At 36.9% G+C, this 23,845-nt stretch overlaps 1 protein-coding gene across 2 annotated transcripts in view; it reads right to left on the reverse strand.

Moving 5' to 3' along the window:
- The window catches only part of TRIM23 (tripartite motif containing 23), a 65,740-nt gene that overhangs the window by 28,824 nt on the left and 13,071 nt on the right, over positions 1–23,845 (reverse strand). For both annotated transcript variants that reach the window (XM_036762069.1, XM_036762076.1), the window contains 4 exons: positions 15,434–15,555; positions 3,913–4,191; positions 1,203–1,385; positions 731–946 (listed from right to left, as the gene is read on the reverse strand). In XM_036762069.1, the coding sequence (XP_036617964.1) occupies positions 731–946; positions 1,203–1,385; positions 3,913–4,191; positions 15,434–15,555 (800 nt within the window). The remainder of the gene's footprint in view (positions 1–730; positions 947–1,202; positions 1,386–3,912; positions 4,192–15,433; positions 15,556–23,845) is intronic.

A 23,845-nucleotide genomic window follows, 5' to 3' on the forward strand; every position in this document is an offset into this window, starting at 1 on the left:
GGAAAGTAAAGGAATTAGTAAAGAGAACAAAAAACAAATCTTTTTCCAGAAAAAGGTACAAAAAAAGAAAACTAATAAACATAAGAAATTGGAGGGGAAGTGAGGAAGGAGATTCTGAACTACAAGAGAAAAAAAGAGATAACTATAAATAAAAGGAAAAATAGTAAATAAAATCTCAAAATTAGGGAAAGGATTTTTATCTTTTCTACTGTAGAAGTTTTAAGGTAGTTTTCTCAAAGTAGAGACATCAACTGGGGAATAGCTAAACAAGCTACGGTACAGGAATATAATAGAATGTTACTAGGCTACAAGAAATGATTAAAATGATGACTATAAAGAAGAGATATGAACTAATGCGAAGTGAAGTATAAGCAGGGAGACAATATACACAATGACTACGACAATGAAAACGACAACTGACAGTGAACACTAAGAAATTATAGTTACCGGGACCAGACTTAAAGAAGAGATGTAAGATACCTTTCCCAGTTTCAGTGCAAAAGCTGAGGTGACTGGGGTGTGAAACATTTCCATCAAATATTTCTGATATATTTTTGAAATACTGGTTTTGTTGGACATTTTTCTTCCTCTTTTTTTATCTTTATAATAAGGGATGACTTAATGGAAGGGGGAAGAGGGAGAAATACAGTTAGAAATGTATGTGATGTAAGTTATTAAGAAAATTTAACTTTTAAAAAGATTATAAACTGACTATATTTAAACCACATACCTGCTGCAAAGTCTTTTCGCAGTGGAGACAGGCTGTTGAAACCTGTGACAACAATATAGTCATGTCCTCCTGCTGCTGCCTCAGCCAAATCAGTTTCTCTCGAACATGCGCATCAACAACACTCAGTGCCATTTCTTCCTGACGACACAGAGTTTCGTGTAGATCAGAAAAATAGGCTCGGACGCAGGATCGAGCGTTCTCGGCAGTACCAGGTACCTATGCAGAAAATTAGATTTTGTGGTGGTGTATTGTTGTTTTGCTTTCTTTTTTAAAAATAATTTTTGCTTTTAAGAAATTTTTAAAAGGTGAAATTGTATACTACAGTATCCTGTTTTCAGACGGCCCCAATTTACGTTAGTTTGATTAACATGGCTATAAATTAAACTGTAATTTGCACTTCTGTGATGGTCACCCTCTTAATCCAAAGATACCATTTATCCATTCTTGAAAGTTAATGGGGAGAAAATCTTACATGTTCTGTGTGGGCCATTCCAATTCCATCTTCCACAATTTGTTCTCCCCCTTCTATGTGCTGAACAATTCCAACTAATTTTCTGGAATAATCTGAGATTTCTTCAGTAAAAGTTCGTATGCAGTGAGCCATGTCTAAAATTGATGCCCGTATCTGGTTTGCTTCTGGTTCCAATACTGAATGCTATAAAAAGCAAAATGAAATTTGTGCTGAAAAGATTACAAGTATGGTTTGATTACATTAAAAATTCTTACATATCATGACCTACATTCTAAAGGACCACAAAGAAACATGCTCTTAATAATGGAAGTGAACAAAAAGAATGAGGAAAGACGTAACACAGGTTCACATGTTTCCAGAATCTCAGAGCTGAAAGGGCATTTAGGGTCCATCTTGTCTTAACCCTCCTCACCTGAGCAAGAATCCCCACAAAAGTGGTCATCCATTCTTTGCTTAAATGTTTCTCAAAAGTGTAATCTCCCCAAACAAACTAGTTCCACTTTTGGATATCATTAAGTGTCTGATTTGCCTTATATCCAACCAGTATTTTCCCTCTTTGCAACTTTTCTCCTAGATCTGCAAATCATAGATCAACAGAATCAACCTGATAATTGAATCCTTTCAAAATTTGAAGATTCTATAATTGCCCCCCTAAATTTTCCTTCTCTGGACTAATAATCATGGCCCATACCTTCAGTCAATTATCATGTAGCATGAACTCAAGGTCTTTTACCATCCTAGCTGCCTTCTTCTGGACACTCTCAAGTAGATCAATGTCATTTCTACAATACAGTACGTGGAACTGAACACAAAACTACAGATGCAGTCTGAACAGGTCAAAGTATAATGTCATTATATTCTTAATGTCACTTACTCCTGAACATTATGCCTCTTCTAATACAAACTAAAATTACACTAGCTTTATCTACATAATTTATAAATGTGTTCAATACCAAAAACCAAGCCCAGATCACTGAGGCACCTATCTGAAGACCTCCTTCCAAGATGATCATTTTCTGAGCCAGGCCATTCGCCTACCTTTAAATGCACCTCCCCCTTTTCTACAAGAATAGAATGAGATTTATCAATTTCTTTAATTAGATCTAGATAAACTATTATCTATAGCATTTTCCTGATAAACTAGCTTAATAATTTGGTGAGAAAAGGGCATCAGGATATTGTCACGATCTTTTCTTGGTGAAGCTGTGCTAACCTTTTATGAGCACTAATTCTTTTTTCTAGATGTTCATTAACCATCCCTTTATTATGTTGTAGAATTTTTCCAGGCATCAAAAACAAGCTTATTGCTATACAAATTAATCTTCAAAGTATATTTCTCTTCCTTTCATAGTAAGATTTTCTAAAGAAGACAACATAACAATTCTATGTTTTTCTTTTCTCAATTCACTTTCCTATATATAAAAGAAATCTTTATTAGACAAAGGAAGGACAGAGAAAAACATAGTAGGATAAAGAATATTTCTAATACAAGCTTACTATGAGAGATAGGCAGGTAGGTGGCACAGTAGATATAGTGATGTGCCTGGAATCAGGAAGACTCCATCTTCCTGAGTTCAAATCTGGCCTCGGACACTAGCTGTGTGACCCTGGGCAAGTCACTTAACCCTGTGTGCCTCAGTTTCCTCATCTGTCAAATGAGCTGGAGGAGGAAATGGCAAACTACTCAAGTACTTTTACCAAGAAAACCCCAAATGAGGTCATGAAGAGACAGACATGAATGACAAACAACTGAATGAACAACATGACTGATGGGGGAAGGGTAACATTAACATCTATATATTTTATAGGTTAAAAAAATACATGAAACTTAAAAGGACACGCAAGGGACAATATGTTTCTTTCTAGGAGTTTATCTATGGAGATGGGGGTGTGGGGGGAAGGGGAGGCGGGGATTACAGATAATAATGACTCAGCAAAAGTAACTAAAAAGGAGCAAAGAGAACCAGAAGAGAATAGTATCACAAAAGCCTAGAGAGAAGAGAATATCCAAGAGGAGAGAGGAGTCAATTGTGTCAAATATTACAAATTGAGGCCCAGATCTGAGAATGGTGAGGAGGATGAGGACTAAGAAAAGACCAACAGATTTGGAGGCACACAAAGGGAGACGAATAGGGAAAAAAAAGCTAAGTTCTCCATGCAAAGTAGCTATCACATTAAGTTAATTATCATGAAAAAAATAGCAATAATGCCTATATTGGAGTTAAATTTCCCCAAAATCACTGCGATGCAATTTGTGTCATTTTGAATAAATTTACATTGTTATTCTTGAAGAATGACCTGTGAGAGAGATTACTGAGTACCAAAATTAAATGAATCTAAACATGTCCATTTAAGAAAGCTGAACGAGAGCATGTTGCTTTGGCACAGTATTGTTGTCAGAATCCCATTCGTTACATATACATCGACAAAGGAACAAGATAAAGGGAGGGCATTCTATGCTGGAGGACTTCTTCAAAAAAGGAAAATTAAGCTTTTCTAAAATTTTTGTTGGGAAGTTGAGAAATTAAACTTAACGACTTGATCTTTCCATTTCTTTTATAAAAGAATGTTGTTATTGCCAACCAGCTGACCATTTCAATATTTCTCTTTCCTATTACCTCTATGGGCTGAAGGATAGGGAACTAATTGGCCAGCTGATCTCTTTTTTAATTTACAAAGCTAAGTAATGATAATGAAGAAAAATAAATACCTTGTGACCCTGGTGTTTGCCATATTCCTTGCAGACACAGCACATAAGAGGGCTGGCCTGACAAGCTTCTTCTAAGCAAACAAACTCTATGGCATGCACCTGGTGCTGGGAGCACATGGTCTTCTCATGAGGCTTATCTGCCAGAGGCACACGCCTATGCTTTGCGAGGGTCTTTGTAGAATGAGTAAGCTGAGAACACTCCGAACACAAGTGAGTAGCACAAACAGTGCAATACATTGATGCAACATGGGCTTCATCTTCATCACAGCGAATGATGCTCTGAAAACAAAATTGTGGCATTAATACATTAAAAGTGAATTCTAGTCACTAAAAACTTTATAAAATAGCACAAAATACAAGGTGGCTTTTTTGATGTAGTTTATATTGGTTTGGCTCATTCCATAAGCTAAATAACATTCTTTTTTTCTCTACTGACTGACATTAAAAAAATAGCTGCATTTATATAGTGCTTTAAAGTTTGGAAAACTCTTTACATACATTATCTCATTTGATCCTTATAACAAATATATGAGGCAGGGGTCGTTATTATCCCCATTTCAGAGATGAGAAATCTGAGGACAAAAGGGTTGAAGCATCTTGTCCAAGGTTAAACCACTTCTTCCTGCCTCCCAGTCCAACACTCTATCCACCAGACCACCTACCTGCCCTAAAGTGTCCTGACACAAAATTTCCATGAATATGTTGTTGATTATTTTTTCCAAGGTAGGACTTAGAAGTACCATAAACTAGATGAAAAATTGTGATCTTTTAAAGAGAATTTATTTAATTGATGTAACAGATTCACAACATACTTCAAATATTATTTTGTCATGAAGATAGGTAGATCAGGTAGAAAAAAAACTGAAAGCCAATATTTTGACAAAGAAATAATGAACTCAAAACAATCTGGAATTATGCAAAATGAGTCATCAAATTACTCATAGTCTTTGATCCTAGAATCCCACAACTAGGCAAATATATTCTAAAATTCAAAAACAGAAAGGCTCTATAAATACCAAAATATTGGAAGTGACACTTTTCGTGTTAGGAAGAAAATGAAAGAAAATAAAGGCTGCCCACAGATTGACCAAAAACTGCACAAATTACAATACGTGCAATATTATTATAATATAAAAAACTATGACTGTGAGGAATTCTAAGAAATGAAGATCTGAACTAATGCAAAGTGAAGAAAGCTCAGAGAATATATGCAAATGATTATAATAAGGTAAATTAAAACTTAATTCACATAAAATGCAATGACTAATCTTGAGTATGGAGAACAGATAATGAAATACTTTATTCTCTGAAGAGAAATAAAGGACTAAAGCTGTGAAAAGATGGAGAGTAAAAAAACCCACACACTCTGTGTCCAATTGGTTTTTGTTTTTCTTTATAATCTGGTCTGATTCTATGAGTAGGAGGCAGGGGGTTAAGAGGGAGGGTCATAACAGGAAATGAATAATATGAAAAACATAAGACAGCAATAAAACTTAAGCCTCCTGTGTCCTTTCAAGCTCAGATAAAATCCCACCTTCTACAGGAAGCCTTCACCTTCCCAAATCCCTCTCAATTCTAATGTCTTCCCTGTGCTGATTATTTCCTATTTATCCTGCCTAAAGCTCATTTGTACATAATTGTTTGTATGCTGTCTCTCCAATTACAGGGAGTTCCTTTCTTTGTATTCCCAGGACTTCCAAAGTGCCTGGCACACAGTAGGAACTACATGCTAAGATCATACACTTAGAGCTGAAAGAAGCCTAAGAATTCACTGATTATGACCCCCTCATTTTATCAATGAAGATCAATCAATTTTATCAATGAGGAACTGAGGCCCAAATAGGTTAAGTGAACTGCGCAAGACCACAGATGTCACAAATGGTAGAGCCAGAATGTGAAGCTAGGTCCTCTGACTCCAAATCCAGGAGCTACTAAGGCTGAGTTCTACTGGGATGCTGGGCTAGGCTGTCACTGCCCTCTCTGGCACTACAGGGCCCTCAATGGCCACACTACATCATTTGAGTTCCTCCTCATTAATGGCAACTTCCTTATATCAGCTTCTGGGCCATCCACGCACCTTAACTCTCTCTCTGTACGCTGTACCAATCAAGATCCTGCTCTTTCACTGTAACTTAGAAGAGAAAGTTGCCCCCAAAATTAAATAACTGTGATATTATTATGGGAAATATACAGTTATCCCTTCCATGTCACAACTTTCCCCATCATAGTTTCAACATATGGTGGGTTGGCATAAGAAATTAAATGGAAATTTTTGAGTTTTGTAGAAGCAGCAGATGACATGCAAAGGCCAGAAGACAACAAAGTTTAGAAACTAGAAATGCATAAAATATATGCATAACATTGTATAATATCAACATATTTTATCTTTTAATGCCACAATAATTCAGAATTCTTCTCTGGTATGAAGGGAGGGCCAAAAAGTTTTACACAGATTTTCCAGATTGCCGGGACGTCATGACCCTAACCCCAGTAACATGGAAAGGATAACTGTACTCTGAGAAAGGTCCCCAAATGAAAGTGAAATGTGAATTGAGCAGGTTCTTCCAATCTAGCAAGGTTCTGAGGCAACTCGGGGAGCTGGCAGGAATTCTGAATTTGGATTCAAGGAAACCAGTTGGAATGCTGTCCCAGACACTTACTAGATGTGTCACCTTAGACAAGTCACTAAATTTCTCTTAACATCATGAGTTTCCTCATCTTGAACATAACAGGCATCTATCAGACAAAGGTAGTGTAAAAATCAAGAGATGATAAATGTAAGCATCTGCAAACCTTAAAGCATGACATGTTACCTATTATGATTATTATAATCATGGCATCTGATAGCTAACAGTTAACTAGGCTGAGTACAGAAAGACTTACCATAAGTAAGCAGACCATTAAAACACTGGTTGATTCTTTGGCTGTGGCACTCCATTAAGTAGATAAAAACAAAATTGAGTCCTGTTTTGTGTGGCACCCCCTCCTGCTTTCCCAGTGATGACAGGGAGAAGGCAGAGAGTCCAAGGATTATGCGGGGTTTTTTTCTAAAACATTCATTTTAACTGGTAGTACACAGAAAGTAAGACCACTGTCCAATAGCAAAAAGGTTATATACTACTGGAGTACTGAATCGTGTCAATATTTGCATTCTTGCTACAAACAAAGCCTTTAAACATATATAAAAACACAGCTAAATTAAAGGGCAGCACACAGACTCACCTTGAAGGAGTATATAAAGGACCTAGTGGCAATGGTTTCATTTTTAAGTCAAAAGGCAATTAAGATGTCAAGGAATGGGGCAGCTAGGTGGTACAGTGAATAGAGCAACGGTCCTGGAGTCAGGAGGACCTGAGTTCAAATCTGGCCTCAGATACTTGACATGTACTAGCTGTGTGACCTTGGGCAAGTCACTTAACCCCAACTGCCTGGCCCTCTCCCTTCCAAAAAAAAAAAAAGAAAAAAAGATGTCAAGGAACACAGAAGCCATTTGCCTTTTTACGACTGAATTTTTAAAATCAAATTGACAAGATGGGAGAGGCACGCTTAGAGATCAGTTTGTCTGAAAGAAGATCCAGGGTTTTGGTAACTTCAAGTTCAATATGAATCAAGAGTATGATATGGCAACCAAAACAGCTGCAGTGCATTGAAAGACAGAATGTTCTGGAATAAGGAAGTGATTGCTCTGCTGTACTAACAAGACTGTAACTAGAGCTTTATGTCCGGCGCTGGTGCCCCGTTTTAAGAAGGAAACTGATAAAATGGAAGGCCTCCACAACAGGACAACCAGTGTGGTATGTGGAGCCTAGAGTTCATGCCACATGAAGACTTGTTAAAGAAATGAGAAATGGTTAGCCTGAAGAAAAGACCTAACCAGAGACACAATAGCCATCTTTAAGCGTTTGAAGGGCTGTCATTTGGAAGGTTCATCCTCTGTGATCTCAGAAGACAGAAAGAATAAAGGGTACAATGTGCAGAGGTAAATTTAAGCCTGATATAAAGAAAAGCTGTTAAATGATTATAACTATGTTAAAGTAGAACAGGCTGCCTGGAGAGGTAGCAGGTTCCCCTAACACTAGAGGTCTTCAATCATAGGCTGGATGATGCTCATCATGGAATCTTCTTCAAGTCTAAGTTAGGTTAGAAGGACACTTGGATACCTGCCAACTATGACTTTATATAATTCTGATGCAGAGGGTCAAGTAGAGAAATTCTAGGAAGAACTTAAGCTGTTCTAAATCAGGTCAAGATACGCCTTGACATTTGATGACTTCTAGATGAACACTGACATCAGGAATATGATAAAAAAAAATAAGATTTAACATTAGGAAATGAAAGAAGGCAAAAGTTTGAAGGCTACTCAAAAGCTTTGAAACTATATATTTAAAATATTGTCTTCAAGAAGACAGTCAAAAGGCACTGGGCATGGTAAGCACCAACCACCACTACAAAAAATTAAATATAACTTAACAGGAAAGGAAATGACAGGTTACCGACATGTAAGTCATAAAAATGAGCTGATTCTGTATAATCAGACCAGTATCTATTTGATACTCCAAGACATTTCAAAGAGACCAAGAAACAAAAAAAAAAAAAAAAAAAAAAACCAGAAAAATTCAGATGCTATTACCCTGTCCCAACAAAGTGATGAGGGTCAATACTCACGCAGCATAGATTTAGAGAAGGAAGAGACCATGAGAGATTAAGTCAACTACCAATCCATACATCTACTTTCTCATTTCTATACAATTTTACAGGAATTACCTGTACAAAAATCTATTTGATAAAAATATACAAATAACTGATGGTGTAGAGAATACAAGATTTTGGGGCAGCTAGGTGGCACAGTGAGTAGAGCACCGGCTCTGGAGTCAGGAGGACCTGAGTTCAAATCTGACCCCAGACACTTGACACATACTAGCTTGGGCAAGTCATTTAACCCCAAATACCCTGCCTTCCCCCCTTCAAAAAAAGAATACAAGATTTTGTTGCGCTTATTATGTCTTTTTAAAATAGTATCTTACTTTTTTTCCAATTACATGTAAACAAAGATTTCAACATTTTTTATAAGATTTTGAGTTCCAAATTTTTCTCCTTCCCTCCTTCCTTCCCCATCCCCCTCCCCGAGATGGTAATCAACCTAATTTAGGTTATACATGTACATACATGTTAAACATATTCCACATTAGTCATGTTGTGAAAGAAGAAACAGAACAAAAAGTAAAAACCACAGGAAAAAAAAGTGAAAATAGTATGCTTCAATCTGCATTCAGACTTCATAGTTCTTTCTCTGGATGTGGATAGCATTTCCACCATGAGTCTTTTGGAATTGTCTTCGTTCACTGCTGCTGAGAAGAGCTAAGTATATCAAAGTTAATCCTCGCACAGTGTTGCTATTACTGTCTATAGTGTTCTCTTGGTTTTGCTCATTTCACTCAGCATCAGTTCATGTAAGTCTTTCCTGGTTTTTTCTGAAATCCACCTGCTCATCACTTCTTATAGCACATTAACATTCCATTACATTCATATGCCACAACTTGTTCAGCCTTTCCCCAACTGATGGACATTCCCTCAGTTTCCATTTCTTTGCCACCACAAAAAAGAGCTGCTATAAAGATTTTTGTACATGTAGGTCTTTTCCTCTTTTTTTTTAATGACCTCTTTGGGATATATACTTAGTAGAAGTATTATTGGATCAAAGGGTATGCACAGTTTGATTTCCCTTTGGGCACAGTTCCAAATTGCTCTCCAGAATGGTTGGATCAGTTCACAACTTCATCAACAATGAATTAGTGTCCCAATTTTTCAACATCATCTCCCACATTTATCATTTTCCTTTTCTGTCATATTAACCAATCTAATACGTATGAAGTGGTACCCTTAGAGTTGTTTTAATTTGCATTTCTCTAATCAACAGTGATTTAGAGTATTTTTTCATATGACTACAGACAGCTATAATTTTGTCTGAACACTGCCTGTTCAATCTACCAACTGGAGAATGACTCGCATAAATTTGACTTAGTTCTCTATATATTTGAGAAATGATGCCTTTATCAGAAACACCTGCTGTAAAAATTGTTTTCCAGCTTTATTTTCTTCTCATCTTGGTTGCACTGGTTTTGTTTGTGCAAAAACTTTTTAATTTAATATAATCAAAATTATCCGTTTTGTATTTCATAAAGCTCTATTTCTTGTTTGGTCATAAATTCTTCCCTTCTCCATAGATCTGACAGATAAACTATTCTTTGCTCTCCTACTCTGTTTATGGTATCACTCTTTATGTCTAAGTCAAGTATTCATTTTTACCTTATCATGGTATATACTGTGTGAGATGCTGGTCAATGCCTAGTTTCTACCATACTATTTTCCAATTTTTTGGTCAAATAGTGAGTTCTTATCCCAGAGGCTGGAGTCTTTGGATTTATCAAACAGTAGTTTGTAATAGTCATTGACTACTGTATCTTATGTACCTAACCTATTCCACTGACCCACCCCTCTATTTTTTAGAGAAGACCAAATAGTTCTGATGATTGTCTCTTTATAATACAATTTTAGATCTGGTACAGCTAGGCCACTTTCCTTTGCTTATTATATGTTGACTATAAAACAGCAGTTTCATACAAAACTACAAAATTTAGTAGACTGAATTTTGATCTAGTGTTGTCACTAGTAGTCATAAAATACACAGAGATCTAAAACAGAGAGAAAGGTTCTACTCAAAGATATTCACAGTGACACTTTTTTTGTCCCATTCATTCTTTAAATTTTATTGTTATTTATTTATTTTCAGGATCCTTTTTTTTTTAAATTTCCAGTTCCAAATCCTTCCCTTCCTTCCTCCACCCACTAAGACGGCAAGCAATATGATAATCAATTATACATAAAACATCATGCAATCTCTCAATATTAGCCACAATTATTTTTTAAAATGGGGGAAAAAAATCCAGACAGAAAATTATACTTCAATTTGCACTCAGAGTTCATCAGTTCTCTCTGGAGGTGGATGGCATTTTTTCTTCATAAGTCTTCTAAAATTGTCTTGGATCATTGTATTGATCAGAGTAGCCAAGTCTTTGAAAGTTGATCATCATTATAACATTGCTGTAACTGTGCACAATGGTCTCCCAGTTCTTCTCACTTTACTTTGTATCGGTTCATATAAGTCTTCCCATATTTTTCTGAAACCATCCCCCTCATCATTTCCCACAGCACAATAATACTCCATCACAATCTTATGCCACAATTTACTCAGCCATTTCCCATCTGATGAGCATTCCTTTGATTTCCAGTTCTTTGCCACCACAAAAAGCTGCTATATTTTTGTACTTAGAGGTCTTTAGCTTTTTTCTCTTTGGGAAACAGACCTAGTAGTGTTATTGCTAGGTCCAAGGATATGCACAGTTTTATAGTCCTTTGAGTGTAATTCGAAGATTGTTCTCCTGAATGGTTGCACCAGTTCACTACTCCTTTTGTAGTTGATTAGTGTACCTATTTTTTCTTCATTCCCTCCAGCATCTGTCAATTTTGATAGGTGTGAGGTGGTACCTCAGAGTTGTTAACTTGCCTTTCTCTAATCAATAGTGATTTAGAGCATTTTTCCCTATAACTATAGATAGCTTTGATTTCTTCTTCTGAAAAGTTTATATTCCTTGAACATTTGTCAACTGGGGAACAGCTCTTATTTTCATAAATTTGACTCAGCTCTATATTCAGTATATATTTGAGAAATGAGGTTTTTATCAGAAAAAACTGCTGCATTGTTTATAGTACCTCTTAGTAAAATGTAATTTTACAAATTATCCCTTTAAAATTCTGCTTCCTCTGAGAGAAGTGCTACCCCTGCCTTTTTTTAGTTTAGCTAAAGCATATTAGATCCTGCTTCAGCCCTTTAATTTTAACTCTATGTTGTGTCTTTCTGTTTTAATTATGTCTCTTGTAAATAACACATGGCTGGATTCCAGTTTCTAATCTATTCTACTATCTGCTTCCATTTTATGGGTGAGCTCATTCACATGCACAGTTATGGTGACTGTGTATTTCCTTCCATCTCATTTTCTTTTTGTTTCTTCTACTCTCTCTTTTTACCCTGTCCCTCTCAAAAGTCTATTTTGCTTCTAATCACTGCCTCTCTTAATCTGCCCTTCCTTCTATCATCCCCTCCCTTTTTTCTTATCCCCTTATGTCTCTATTGGGTAAGTTACATTTCCATACATAACTGAGTGTGTATATATATTCTTCCCTTTTTGAACCAAATTCTGATGAAAGTAACATTCAAGCACTGCCTGCCGCTGCCCTGACCCATTTTCCCCTCCACTGTACAAGCTCTTCCTTGCACGCCTCCATTGTTGTGAGAAAATTTTCCCCATTCTACCTCTCTCTTCTGCCAATCCATCTTTCTCTCTCACCCTTTGCTATTTTTGGAGATTATTCCGATATAATTGACTTGAATTCATTCCTTTTAACTGCCCTAAAAATGATAAGGTTCTTAGAATTACATGTATCATCTTTCCATGTAGGAACATAAACCGTTGAACTTCATCAAGACCCTTACGATTACTCTTTCATGTTTACTCTTTTATGCTTCTCAAGAATCTTGTGTTTAAATGTCAGATTTTCTAGTCATCTTTGGTCTTGTCATTGGGAATGTCTGAGTATACTCTGTTTCACTAAATATCTATTTTGCCCCCTCAGTTTTCCTGGGTAGGTTTTTTTTTTTTGATTATAATCCTAGCTCCTTTGCCTTTTGGAACATGACATTCCAAGCCCTTCTATTCTTTAACATGGAAGCCGCTAAATCTTGTCTGATCATAACTGAAGCTCCACAATAAATTGTTTCTTTCTGGCTGCTTGAATTATTTTCTCTTTGACCTGAGATGAGAGTTCTGTAATTTGGCTATGACATACCTGGGAGTTTTCATTTCAGGATTTCTTTTCAGGAGATGACTGGTGGATTCTTTCAATTTCTATTTTACCCTTTGGATCTAAGATACTGGAACAGTTTTCCTTGATAATTTCTTTAAATATGATGTGTAAGCTCTTTAAATCACGGCTTTCAGGTAGTCCAATAATTCTTAAATTATCTCTCCTCAATCTGTTTTCCAGGTGAGTTGTGTTTTCTTCTTCTATGAAATAGTTGACATTCTCTTCATATGCAAACATTTTCCATTCTTTCGACTGTGTTTTATTGTTTCTTGTTACCTTATAGTTACTAGCTTCCACTTGCCCAGTTCTAATTTTTAAGGAATTATTTTCTTCAGCGAGATTTTGTACCTTTTTCCATTTGGCCAATTCTGTATTTGCTTCAGGATTTATTTTAAGTATTTTTTGAGCTTCTTCCCAAGCTGTTCTCTCTCTTTGCTTAATTTTCTTGCAGCACGCATTCTCTCCCCATCCCCATTTTCCCTCTACCACTCTTATCTCTTTAACACTCCCAGGAAAACTTGTTGGGCTTGGGTCCAATTAACGTTTTTCATTGAGGCTTTGTAGCTGTTTTCATATGGTTGTCTTCTGAGTTTATATCTTGGTCTTTCCTACTACCTTAGTAGGTTTTTACGGTGAAATTTTTTGTTGTTGTTGTTTGCTCATTTTTCTAGCTTATTTCTTGACTTTGAACCTTATGTTCAAGTTGGGCTCTATTTACCTGGGGTGAAGGGGCAGGGGGTACAGGGAGGGCACTGTCCCAAGATTTGGGATTTTTCATGCTGCTGATTTCAGAGCTAGTTCTGGGAGTCTGCAAGTTTTTAGTGTTTCTAAGGTGGTGTGATCCTGGAAGAGTATGGTCACTGTTCTCCTGGCCTGCACTCTGGTCTTTACCAGGAATTGTCTTGGATCATTATATTGACCAGAGTAGTTGTCTTTCACAGTTGATCATCATACAATACTGCCGTGTGTAGTGTTCTCCTGGTTCTGCTCACTTCACTTTGTATCAGTTCATATCAGTCTTTCCAGGTTTTTCTGAAACCCCCATCCTACTCATCGTTTCTTACAGCACAATAGTATGCCATTGTAAACATATACCAAACTTGTTCAGCCATTCCCCAACTGATGGGCACCCCCTCAATTTCCAGTTCTTTGCCACCACCAAAAGAGATGCTATAAATATTTTTGTACATATAAGTCCTCTTCCTAGAAAAGCATTTTTGATAGATTTTCCAGATGTTCTTATTTGTAGGTGAGATTGCATTGATGACATCAAGCCCCAGAATAGCATAAGGATCCCCCCAGCTCTTACTGAGACCCTTCATCACTCAAAATAGGCTCACAATCCACATAAGACAAAGCAATGACCTAGCTGAAAAGGTAAGGCACTAAGTTAGCTTATCACCATATAAAAAGAGCTAGAATAATTTGGAAAATTATATGGAGCTTTGAAACGATCTGAAGCTGTTCCTTGAAATAAAAACCTATATTAATTTAACACCATTTTTCATGGTAGTGAATCACAAAACACTACAATCTCCAAACAATCAAAACTGATCTAAAAATCAATGGAGACACACGAGTTGGATATAAGTAAACTGAAGCATATTATCAATGATGATTTATGAGTAAAAAGTGACATTAAAGATATTATCCAAAAAATATGTAATTTTAAAAAATCAGTAATGCAGTAGAATGAAAATAACTCAAATTCAAATGAGATATTTGTAAAGTGCTTAGCACAGTGCCTAGCACATATCATGTGCTTGATCCTTCCTCTGATTTAGCGTGATCTAAGTTTGAATCCTGGCTTGGGTGAAGTACTACCTATGTGACATCAGCTAAGTTATTTAACATCTCTGGCCCTGAGTTTCTTCATTTACAAAATGAGGGGGTTGGACAAGATGACTTTTGAGGTCCTTTCCAGCTCTAAATTTATGCTCTTACGATTCTGTATAGTAATAGCAAAGGATTAACAAGTAAGAGTACCTGATTGGCATTCCTTAAATATTAAAAATCTTAAGGAAAGTTTTCAATGTCTTAGATAGACCTAGGGAGGATTTAGGTATGGATGTGTAAAAGAAGTGCAAAGAATAAAAAGATATGACTTTTCCATTCTGTGCCTTTGTACCCTGGGTCAAATAATCTACTCAATATTGGCATGAATCTGGGTGCAGATATGAAATGACCAGGCTGAAGGTCTCTCAGATATATTGCTCCCCGCTCCATAACAAGCCCATTCCCAGAATTCTGCTGACCCCTACTTTGTTGTTAGGCAGAGCCAGGGACAACCTGCACCCCTGGAGGAAGATACCTCTTTTGATAAAATTAGGGATCCACTCAAATACTGAAGCACTGAATTATACTCTCTGCCTAAGAAGTGTGGCAATGATTCACTCCTCTCTTACTAAATAAAGCATACATGCTTTCTTCTTATTTTCAGTGACATCTGAGGATTTTATGCTTAACTTCAGCTTTTCAGCTGTCCTCTGAAATCTGGATTCTACACATTTGATGATGGATAAATATCTTACCAAGTTAATAAAAATATATTTCCATACCTGCTCCACCCTCCAAAATTTTAACTGAACATAACCAATACCTCTCCAGATAATCCAACTGCTTCTTCTGTTGTTCCATATTGACCAATAGGGCCATTCTGTAGTCGTTCCAAAAGCTCCAACAATGCAAAATTTTTTTTCAATCCCCAGACACCTGAATCTCCTAGTTGAAAAGTAAAATAAAGATGAGTTTAACAAAACAACACTATACCTTTCATTCTACATTCCAGCTATGATTTTTAAATCATAATCTAATTTTTAAAAATAAAATATAATTTTCACATTTCTAAAATTAAAAAGTTCTCATATTTAATTTCCTATCCTTGAAGGTTATGCTTTTCTTTTTTGGAACTGGAAGAGAATGAGAGTGGAGGGAAGCTAGCCATAGAGTTACCCCCCCAAAAAGAAAAAGAATGAAAAAGTCACTGAGACATTTTTTTAAAAGAATGCACAGGAGAAAAAAACAACAAGAAAGCCAAAAGGAAACACAGATGAGCAGGACAGCTTTGAAAGGTGTGTACTGAATTCACTATATACCTAAAAAGAAAAGCAAGCTGTGTGATATAAGCATTTACAGTTTCATTTGCAATATTCTTTTTCTATTCCACAAGTTATAAAATTAATTTCCTTTGGGAAAAAATGCTTTATGTTATTGAGAATGCTGACACCACCAAATAAACTAAGGAAATTCATATTTTTAAAAAAAATTCTAATTTTCCAATGACTTCTACCATTTATGGAGACAAGTTTCTGTCTCAAAAATCTAAAATAGAAACAGGAACTAAGATGCCTACTGTGCCTATTAGTTCTGTCCTATCCTGGTTCTGTATTTAACCTTGTGGTTATACATTCCATATTCTCATACATGGAGATACAAGGTTATAGTCACAAGGCAGGCAGCAGTCTCTTAATTAGGTTCCCATGACACTGCAGACCCATGTAAGTGGAAACTCATGCTCCTCCTTAAGACATGGAGGCTTACACAATCAAAAGAAAACCCAAAATATGGGTCAATCAGTTAAGGCTCTTTCAGTCAAATAATCCATTTTATTCACCAGTTAGGCATTCTAGAGCTCAAACACATACAAGTAACTGATCAAACAACCATTACTTAGAATTACATGTTACTTAGCACCAGAGATGTACAATTTCTATAAATTAAAGCCATGGGGAGGAAAAATATTCTCCTCTTTCTATGTTAGTTTTAGAAATTTTGGGGAAAACAGGCATATAAATGCAATCTTCTTGACCTGGAGCTCTGGCTCACCTTCCTGTGGATCTTTCTGGATTTAACACTATAACTATTAACACCATTAAGAAGTGTGGTGTGGGGGTGTGGGGTGGCAAGGGATTCTTTCTTCACACTGGTTTGAATTACAAAGAGCTTTTTTAGCCATTAAAGATTAACTTGATTTAAAAAACCTATTACTTTTGTTTTTGCATTTCCGGTGCTTAGCACATAACTTTTATATAATAAATGTTTTAAATTCAATTTCATTCAAATAGGAGCATAATGTTTTTGAAGTGTTTGTTACAGATCCACAAACACCTTATTAATTTAGAAATATAAATGTGGTTTTCAAAGAAGAGAAACAAGAACGTTCTTTATTCTCTTTTCTGCAGAAGCAAGAGACTATGGGTGAAGAACACTGTATGAGGCTGGATATGGCTGACATGTTGGTTAGTTTTGCTGAACTGTTTTTTATCTCTCCTTTTTATTCTTTGTTACAAGAGATAGCTCTCTAGTAGGCAGGTGGTAAGGGTGCAATCGAAAAATGTAGGTAATATAAAAGCAAAATTATCAATATAATTTTTTAAAATATTAAGGTATTTAAGATGCAACTTGACTTTCTCAAAAAAAAGTTTTATATGTACTAAATTTTTAAATACAGTGTATTGTGATACTAATAATAGATTTGGTCATTTAATTTGCTCTTGGATGTTTTAAGATTCTTTTTACATATGCAGCTGTATAATACTGAACATTAGGAAATAAGCACACTTCTCAAGTTTTTGTATGCCTACAAAAAAGCAAAATCCAAGAACAGAAGTAATTATAAATCAAAATAAATAATCATAAATCAAAAGAAGTTACTGTATTTCCTGAATTTAGAAGCTTCCATACTGTTAGGCAGACAGAAAGTACTCATCTTCAGAAAAGGAGCTATTCAGAAATGGGAAGGGAAAAAAAGCACAATTCACTGAATCAATTAATTTTCTAAGCTGTCACTCTTAGCATTTACTTATTTCAATTTTATCATCTTCGCAAACTTATGAGAACTAAAAACTCTGCCTGGACCAAAATCACCTTCCCTACTCTACTTCAAAACAAAAAAAAAAATTATGTGAATTTCCAAACCCAGACCAATTTCTTTCATGTGCTGCACAAAAGTTAATTATAAACTATAGTGAAAAGGTCAAGACCTCTTAAAGGGAAGAAGACTGCTGGTGAAGTCACAGCCTTCATTCTTGGGACAAACACTGAAAATTCTGCAATATTTTAAAATATCTTCCCAACATGAAGTCCTGAACGTGTTGCTTTTCTTGCCAGTCAAATGCAGAACTACCAACACTTAGACATTTCTCCCAATGAGTTGCAAATTCAAAAGATGTGTTGCAACACATCATGAAATTTCTCAGTTTTCTGGTATAGTAATCATCTGATTTTGCAGAGAGCTTTACAAATACGTTTTTCTATTGCTTACTTTTTTGAATGACCTTAGGTCACTAAAACTCATGGAGCAATAACATCTTCAAAATTCTTTTCAAATGTCTATAAAAATAAGTTATGGTCACAGGATACCAAGGGACCTAGTGTTAGATGGAATCTTAGAATTCATTTAGTACAACTCCCTAATTTGGACCTCATAGGAGATTAAGTTATTTGCCCATGGTAACAAATGTATTAAGTAGAAAAGCTGAAATATAAATAAAGGTCAGAGGACTTGAAATGCAGTGTTCATCCATTGTATCGCATTTCTTCTCATAGAAGTAGTCAGATTTCTGTTCGAGTCTTACTATCACCTAATTAACCCCAACAACAGGTGTCATCTCAAAGAGGGTGAACATTCTAACACCTTCAAAGAGTTAACTCACCTCACAGTTCTGTATTGCCTGTAAATGAAGGCAAATGGCACATCACAAAATTATGGTAAATACAATGAACCTAGGGAATTCCAGTGCTATTCTAGATTTCTTTATGGTCTGAATTCTCTGTAAATGTTAATCTGTGCTACTTCCTTACTTATGCACTCTCTAAGCACCTCTGATATCCCCTACTCATCAACCCACTTCGTCCAATAACAACACAAAATCCTCCCTCCGTATACTGAAATATGAATAGAATCACCAAGAAAGAAGAAAGGAAAACATTCTCTTTATTTATCTATACCTTTAAAAGTAAATATTTCTCTTGACAAAGCTGGTAACTAATCAGCTTGGTTAATACATGACTTTTTCAACTTAAATGTAAGAAAACAATCCTTTATCTGTGCTGAAATGCTTAAGACATTTATGCATAGTCATAATAAATGTAATAGAAGCCACTATTATTTGTACAGCTTTAACAGACAGCCTGAAATTTTATTTCCACTATCAAAGTCTTTTTTTTTTTTTTGCTGTTTTGGAACAATTACATTTGCATAAAAGACTATGAAAATTCATACCAGTCTACCTCTAGCCTGGCTGACAGAGCAGTTAAAAGCTGGTGCAGACCAATGCTTCAGTTCCTTCTCTGTCCTGAACTTCTAATTTATCCAGAACTGAAAGGGTTAGGAAAGCTCAGAAAACTATTAGGCTGGGCATGCTTGGCATGGTAGCAACAAAGCCTCAATTCTAGACCAAAACACAGTAGTTGTTATGTCCCAACTTTAAGGGATGTGATTGTATCCCTTTCTTGGCTACAAATACAAAAACTGAAACATCTCTGAAACCCAGAAGCAATTGGAAATGCATGTGGGAACGGCTGTAGTATCCTTCCTTATAAGTTTTTTTAAAAAGGACCTTCCCATGCAAGCCTAAATTCCTCCCCTTTTCAAAATTATACATTTAAACAACTGATAATAACAAAAATAAATTACAGACTCACGAAAATAAAGGCTGCTCCCTAGTACTATATAAGAAAGAGCAAACTGTAAGCAACTTAAAGATAACAACCATACCCAATCTATAGAGCACACAACAGCATTATCACTGAGATTCAATGATCTCATTTTTCGGGCTTGCTGTAGAATATAAATTCCTTCAGGACAGATATTTTTTGTTTTTGTCTCTGAATTCTTTAAGTCTAGCACAGTGTGTTATATATAGAAATTTATGATACATTATTATAAAGGGGCAGTTAGGTCGCATAGTGGATAGAGTACCAAGTTTAGGGTCAGAAAGACCTGAAAGTTCAAGTCCAACCTCAGATACTTAGTAGCTGTGTGATCCTGGGCAAGTCACTTAACCCTGTTTACCACAGTTTCCTTATCTGCAAAATGAGCCAAAGAAGGAAATGGCAAACAACTCTTGTATCTTTAGCCAAAGAAGGAAATGGCAAACAACTCTTGTATCTTTAGCCAAAGAAGGAAATGGCAAACAACTCTTGTATCTTTGTCAAGAAAATCCCTCACGGTCACAAAGAGTTGGACCTGACTTAACTGAACAACGAAAATCACGAAGGGGAACAACTTATGTGGAAAAGAGGCCTGCAATCCCTACCAACATCAATGCCAAACTGCCAGAGAGAACCAAGTAAAACCAAGAGCAATGGAAATATCACTGTCCCCTGAAGCTGTCATCAAAGGGCAATAACACTTTTAAGACATCTGCCTTGTTGATTGCTCTATGGGCCCTTAAATGCTACCTCCTTAGCAGCAATACCTGCTAAAAAGCCAGAAAGGAAACTTATTGTCACAAAGTACTTTGCACTGTCAAATGCCTCAACATCAGAAATGGACATATCCTCGTCAATGAAAATGAAACTAATGATACATTCACATCTACTTTCCTGCTACATGCTAAGGAGTACAAGGTTTTTAGCTCTGATTTGCACCTGATACTTCCTATATTTGTTGTCTCTCCATATTAGAATGTAATCTTGAAAACAAGAAGGCTGTTTTACTTGTCTATTTGTATTCCTAGCAATTAGCACCGTTCATTCCAAATAGTAGTGCTTTATGTTTTTTTCATTCATTGAAATCAAGAAGCATTTATTACATGCTAACTATGAGGCCCGGTATTGTGCTAAGCATAGGGAACACAAAAAAAGGCACAAACAGTCCCCATCCCCAAGGAGTTCCATTCTAATGAGGGAGAAAACCTACAAAACAACTCTGTACATACAAAAGAGATACAGAGCAAATGGGACGTAATCTCAAAAGGAAGACACTATTATCAATGGGCACCAGAAAAGAATTCTGGGAGAAGATGGTATGTTGGCTGAGATTTGAAGGAAGCCAGGAGGTGGAGTTGAGAAGGGAGAAAAATTACAGGTATGGAGGCAGACAATGAAAAGAAGTCAGAAGATGGAGTCTTATGAAAAGAACAGCAAGAAAGTGTAAAAAGGAGACAAGCCAAACCGGGATCTGTGGGGGGCTATGGTAGAGCCAAGACAGCAGAGTAAAAGTAGGGACTTGATTGAGCTCTCCCCTCAAACCCCTCAAAATACCTGAAAAATGACTCTAAACAAATTCAAGAGCAGCAGAACCCACAAAATGACCGAGTGAAATAAATTTCCAGCCCAAGACAACCTGGAAAGTTGATAGGAAAGTTCTATTGCACCTGGCTGGGAGAGGAGTGCAGACCAATGCTAGTCGTGCTGGCACAGACTGGGCCCCCCCACTGCAAACCTGGAGCAGCCCTCAGGGGACTGAATCACTGGTAGCTGTGGTGGTCTCCCAACTTCTCAATCTACAAACACCAAAAACAACTTAGAAGGTCAGTATAGACCTGGATGAGAGAGGAACGTGGTCCTGCCCCAGTCCTGGGGCAGTAGAGGTGGTGGAGGCAGCAGTGGCTGCTTCTGGAGCTCTTGGCCCACGGACAGTGGGGGGATTGAGTGGCTGATCAGAAGGGGATTGAAGGGATGTCTTTGCTGGTGCTGAGGCAGGATTATCTTCCTTTGCCTGTGCTTGGATCTGGGTCGCAGTCCTGGGGTGGTCCTGGGGGTAAGGAGTGCTGGTGTGGTGGAGCTTGTGGCAGTGGTGGAGAGGGAATTCTCCTCACAGTTCCGAGGCAGAAAAGAGTGCTTGTGGTCACTCACAGACCACGGCACAGGCCAGGAAAGGAGTAACCACCTCTCTTTTGATCATACCACCCTGGAAGAACTGAAAATTTATAGGCCCCTAGAAGTACCTCTGAAAATAGCTGTACACCGTCCACGCTGGAAGCAGGGTTCTACCTTAACAAAGTTAAAAACTCAAGTAACTGGCTGGGAAAATGAGTGGAGGGAAAAAAAATAAGACCCTAGAATCTTACTTTGGTGAAAAGGAAGATCAAAACATACAACCAGAAGGAAACAACAAAGTCAAAGCTCCTACACCCAAAGCCTCCAAGAAAAATAGGAAATGGTCTCAGGCCATGGAAGAGCTTGAATAGGATTTTGAAAATCAAGTAAGAGAAGTAGAGAAAAAAATGGAAAGAGAAATGAGAGTGATGCAAAAAAATCATGAAAAATGAGTCAACATCTTGCTAAAAGAGACCCCCCAAAATACTGAAGAAAATAACACCTTAAACAATAGACTAACCCAAATGGCAGAAGAGCTCCAAAAAGCCAATGAGGAGAAGAATGCCTTGAAAGGCAGAATAGGCCAAATGGAAAAGGAGGTCCAAAAGGCCACTGAAGAAAATAATTCCTTAAAAATTAGAATGGAGCTAATGGAAGCTAATGACTCTATAAGAAATACAGAAATTATAAAACAGAACCAAAAAGAATGAAAAAATAGAAGATAATGTGAAATATCTCATTGGAAAAACAATTGTACTGGAAAACAGATACAGGAGAGAGAATTTAAAACTTACTGGACTACTTAAAAGCCATGATCAAAAAAAGAGCCTAGACACCATCTTTCAAGAAATTATCAAGGAAAACTGCCTGGATATTCTAGAATCAGAGAGTAAACCAGAAATTGAAGTGAAGATTTAAGGATGACACCAAAGCTTTGAGTCTGGGTGACTGGGAAAATGGTGTTTACTCAACAGTAACAGGAGAGACTGAAAAGGGGGAGGATTTGGGAAAAGATATTAATGTCTGTTTAGAGAAGTTGAGTATAAGCTGTCTCTGAAACATCCAGTTCAAGATGTCAAACAGAAAGATGGAGATATAAGACTGGAAATCAGGAAACAGATTAGGGCTGGAAAAACAGATCTAGCTATCATCTCTAAAGAGAAGATATCTGAATCCACAAGAAGTGACGAGATCAATAAGCAATCTAGTACAGCAGGAGAACAGAAGACCCAGATCAGAATCTTGAGGTATACCCACCATGAGCAGGTACCACTTAGATGAGGATTCAGCAAAAGGCTCATGGAGAAGGAGAAACTGGAGAGAGCACAATCACAAAAATCTAAAGAGAAGAGAGTATTTATAAGCGAGTTTTTAACAATGTCAAAAAGTCTATTAGATTTGGCTTTTCGAGATCCTTGATAACTCTGGAGAAAGCAGTTTCAATTGATGAAACTGGAAGCCACACTGAAGTTTAAAGGAAATAGAGACAGACTATGGATGGCCTTCTTGAGAAATTTAGCCATGAAAGGGAAGGAAGAAATAGAACAATACTTAGAGGAGATGGGTAGAACAAGTGAGGGGTTTTTAAAGATGGGAAAGACATGAAAGTGTTTGTAAGTAGAAAGGAAGCAGCTAACAGCCAGGGCTAGACTGAAAACTAGTGAAAGGAGGCAATCTGCTAGAGAAGACAGTATGGAGAGGGAGAAGACATGGGATGAAGAGCCTACATAGAATTTGGCTTAGCCTTGTCAAGGAAAAGACTATCCCTTCATTTGAGACAGGGGTGAGGGACGTGACTTGGGGGGAGGGGAGGATGGGGAGAACATCCAAATGACGTGAAATTAGGGGAGAAGAGGGAGTTCTTGGTGAATGGCTTCAATTTTTTTCAGCAAAACATAAGGCCAAATTCTCAGCTGACAAGGTAGGGGAAAGTGTGACAGGAGAGTTGTGGACAGATGAAAAGGTTTGGAAAAGTTGCTGTGCTGAGTGGGATAGTGAACTGGTTAGGGGAAATATAAAATAATTCCTTACTGCAGTGAGGATCCAGATGAGAATATGTAACATATCTGTAGTGGCCCCAAGAAGCCCAATTTCTCAATTTTCTCCAGCTCCATTTAGCAGCACATGAGTAGGAGCAAAGGCAGCGGATGGTGGGAGTGATTTCAGGTAGGGGGTATGCCAGGTGTGATCTATGATAGGAAAGACAGCAAGGGACTCGAGCGCAGAAGATACGGTAGAGCTGAAC

Source organism: Trichosurus vulpecula, chromosome 1, assembly GCF_011100635.1.
Source record: "Trichosurus vulpecula isolate mTriVul1 chromosome 1, mTriVul1.pri, whole genome shotgun sequence".
NCBI classification, from domain to species: domain Eukaryota; kingdom Metazoa; phylum Chordata; class Mammalia; order Diprotodontia; family Phalangeridae; genus Trichosurus; species Trichosurus vulpecula.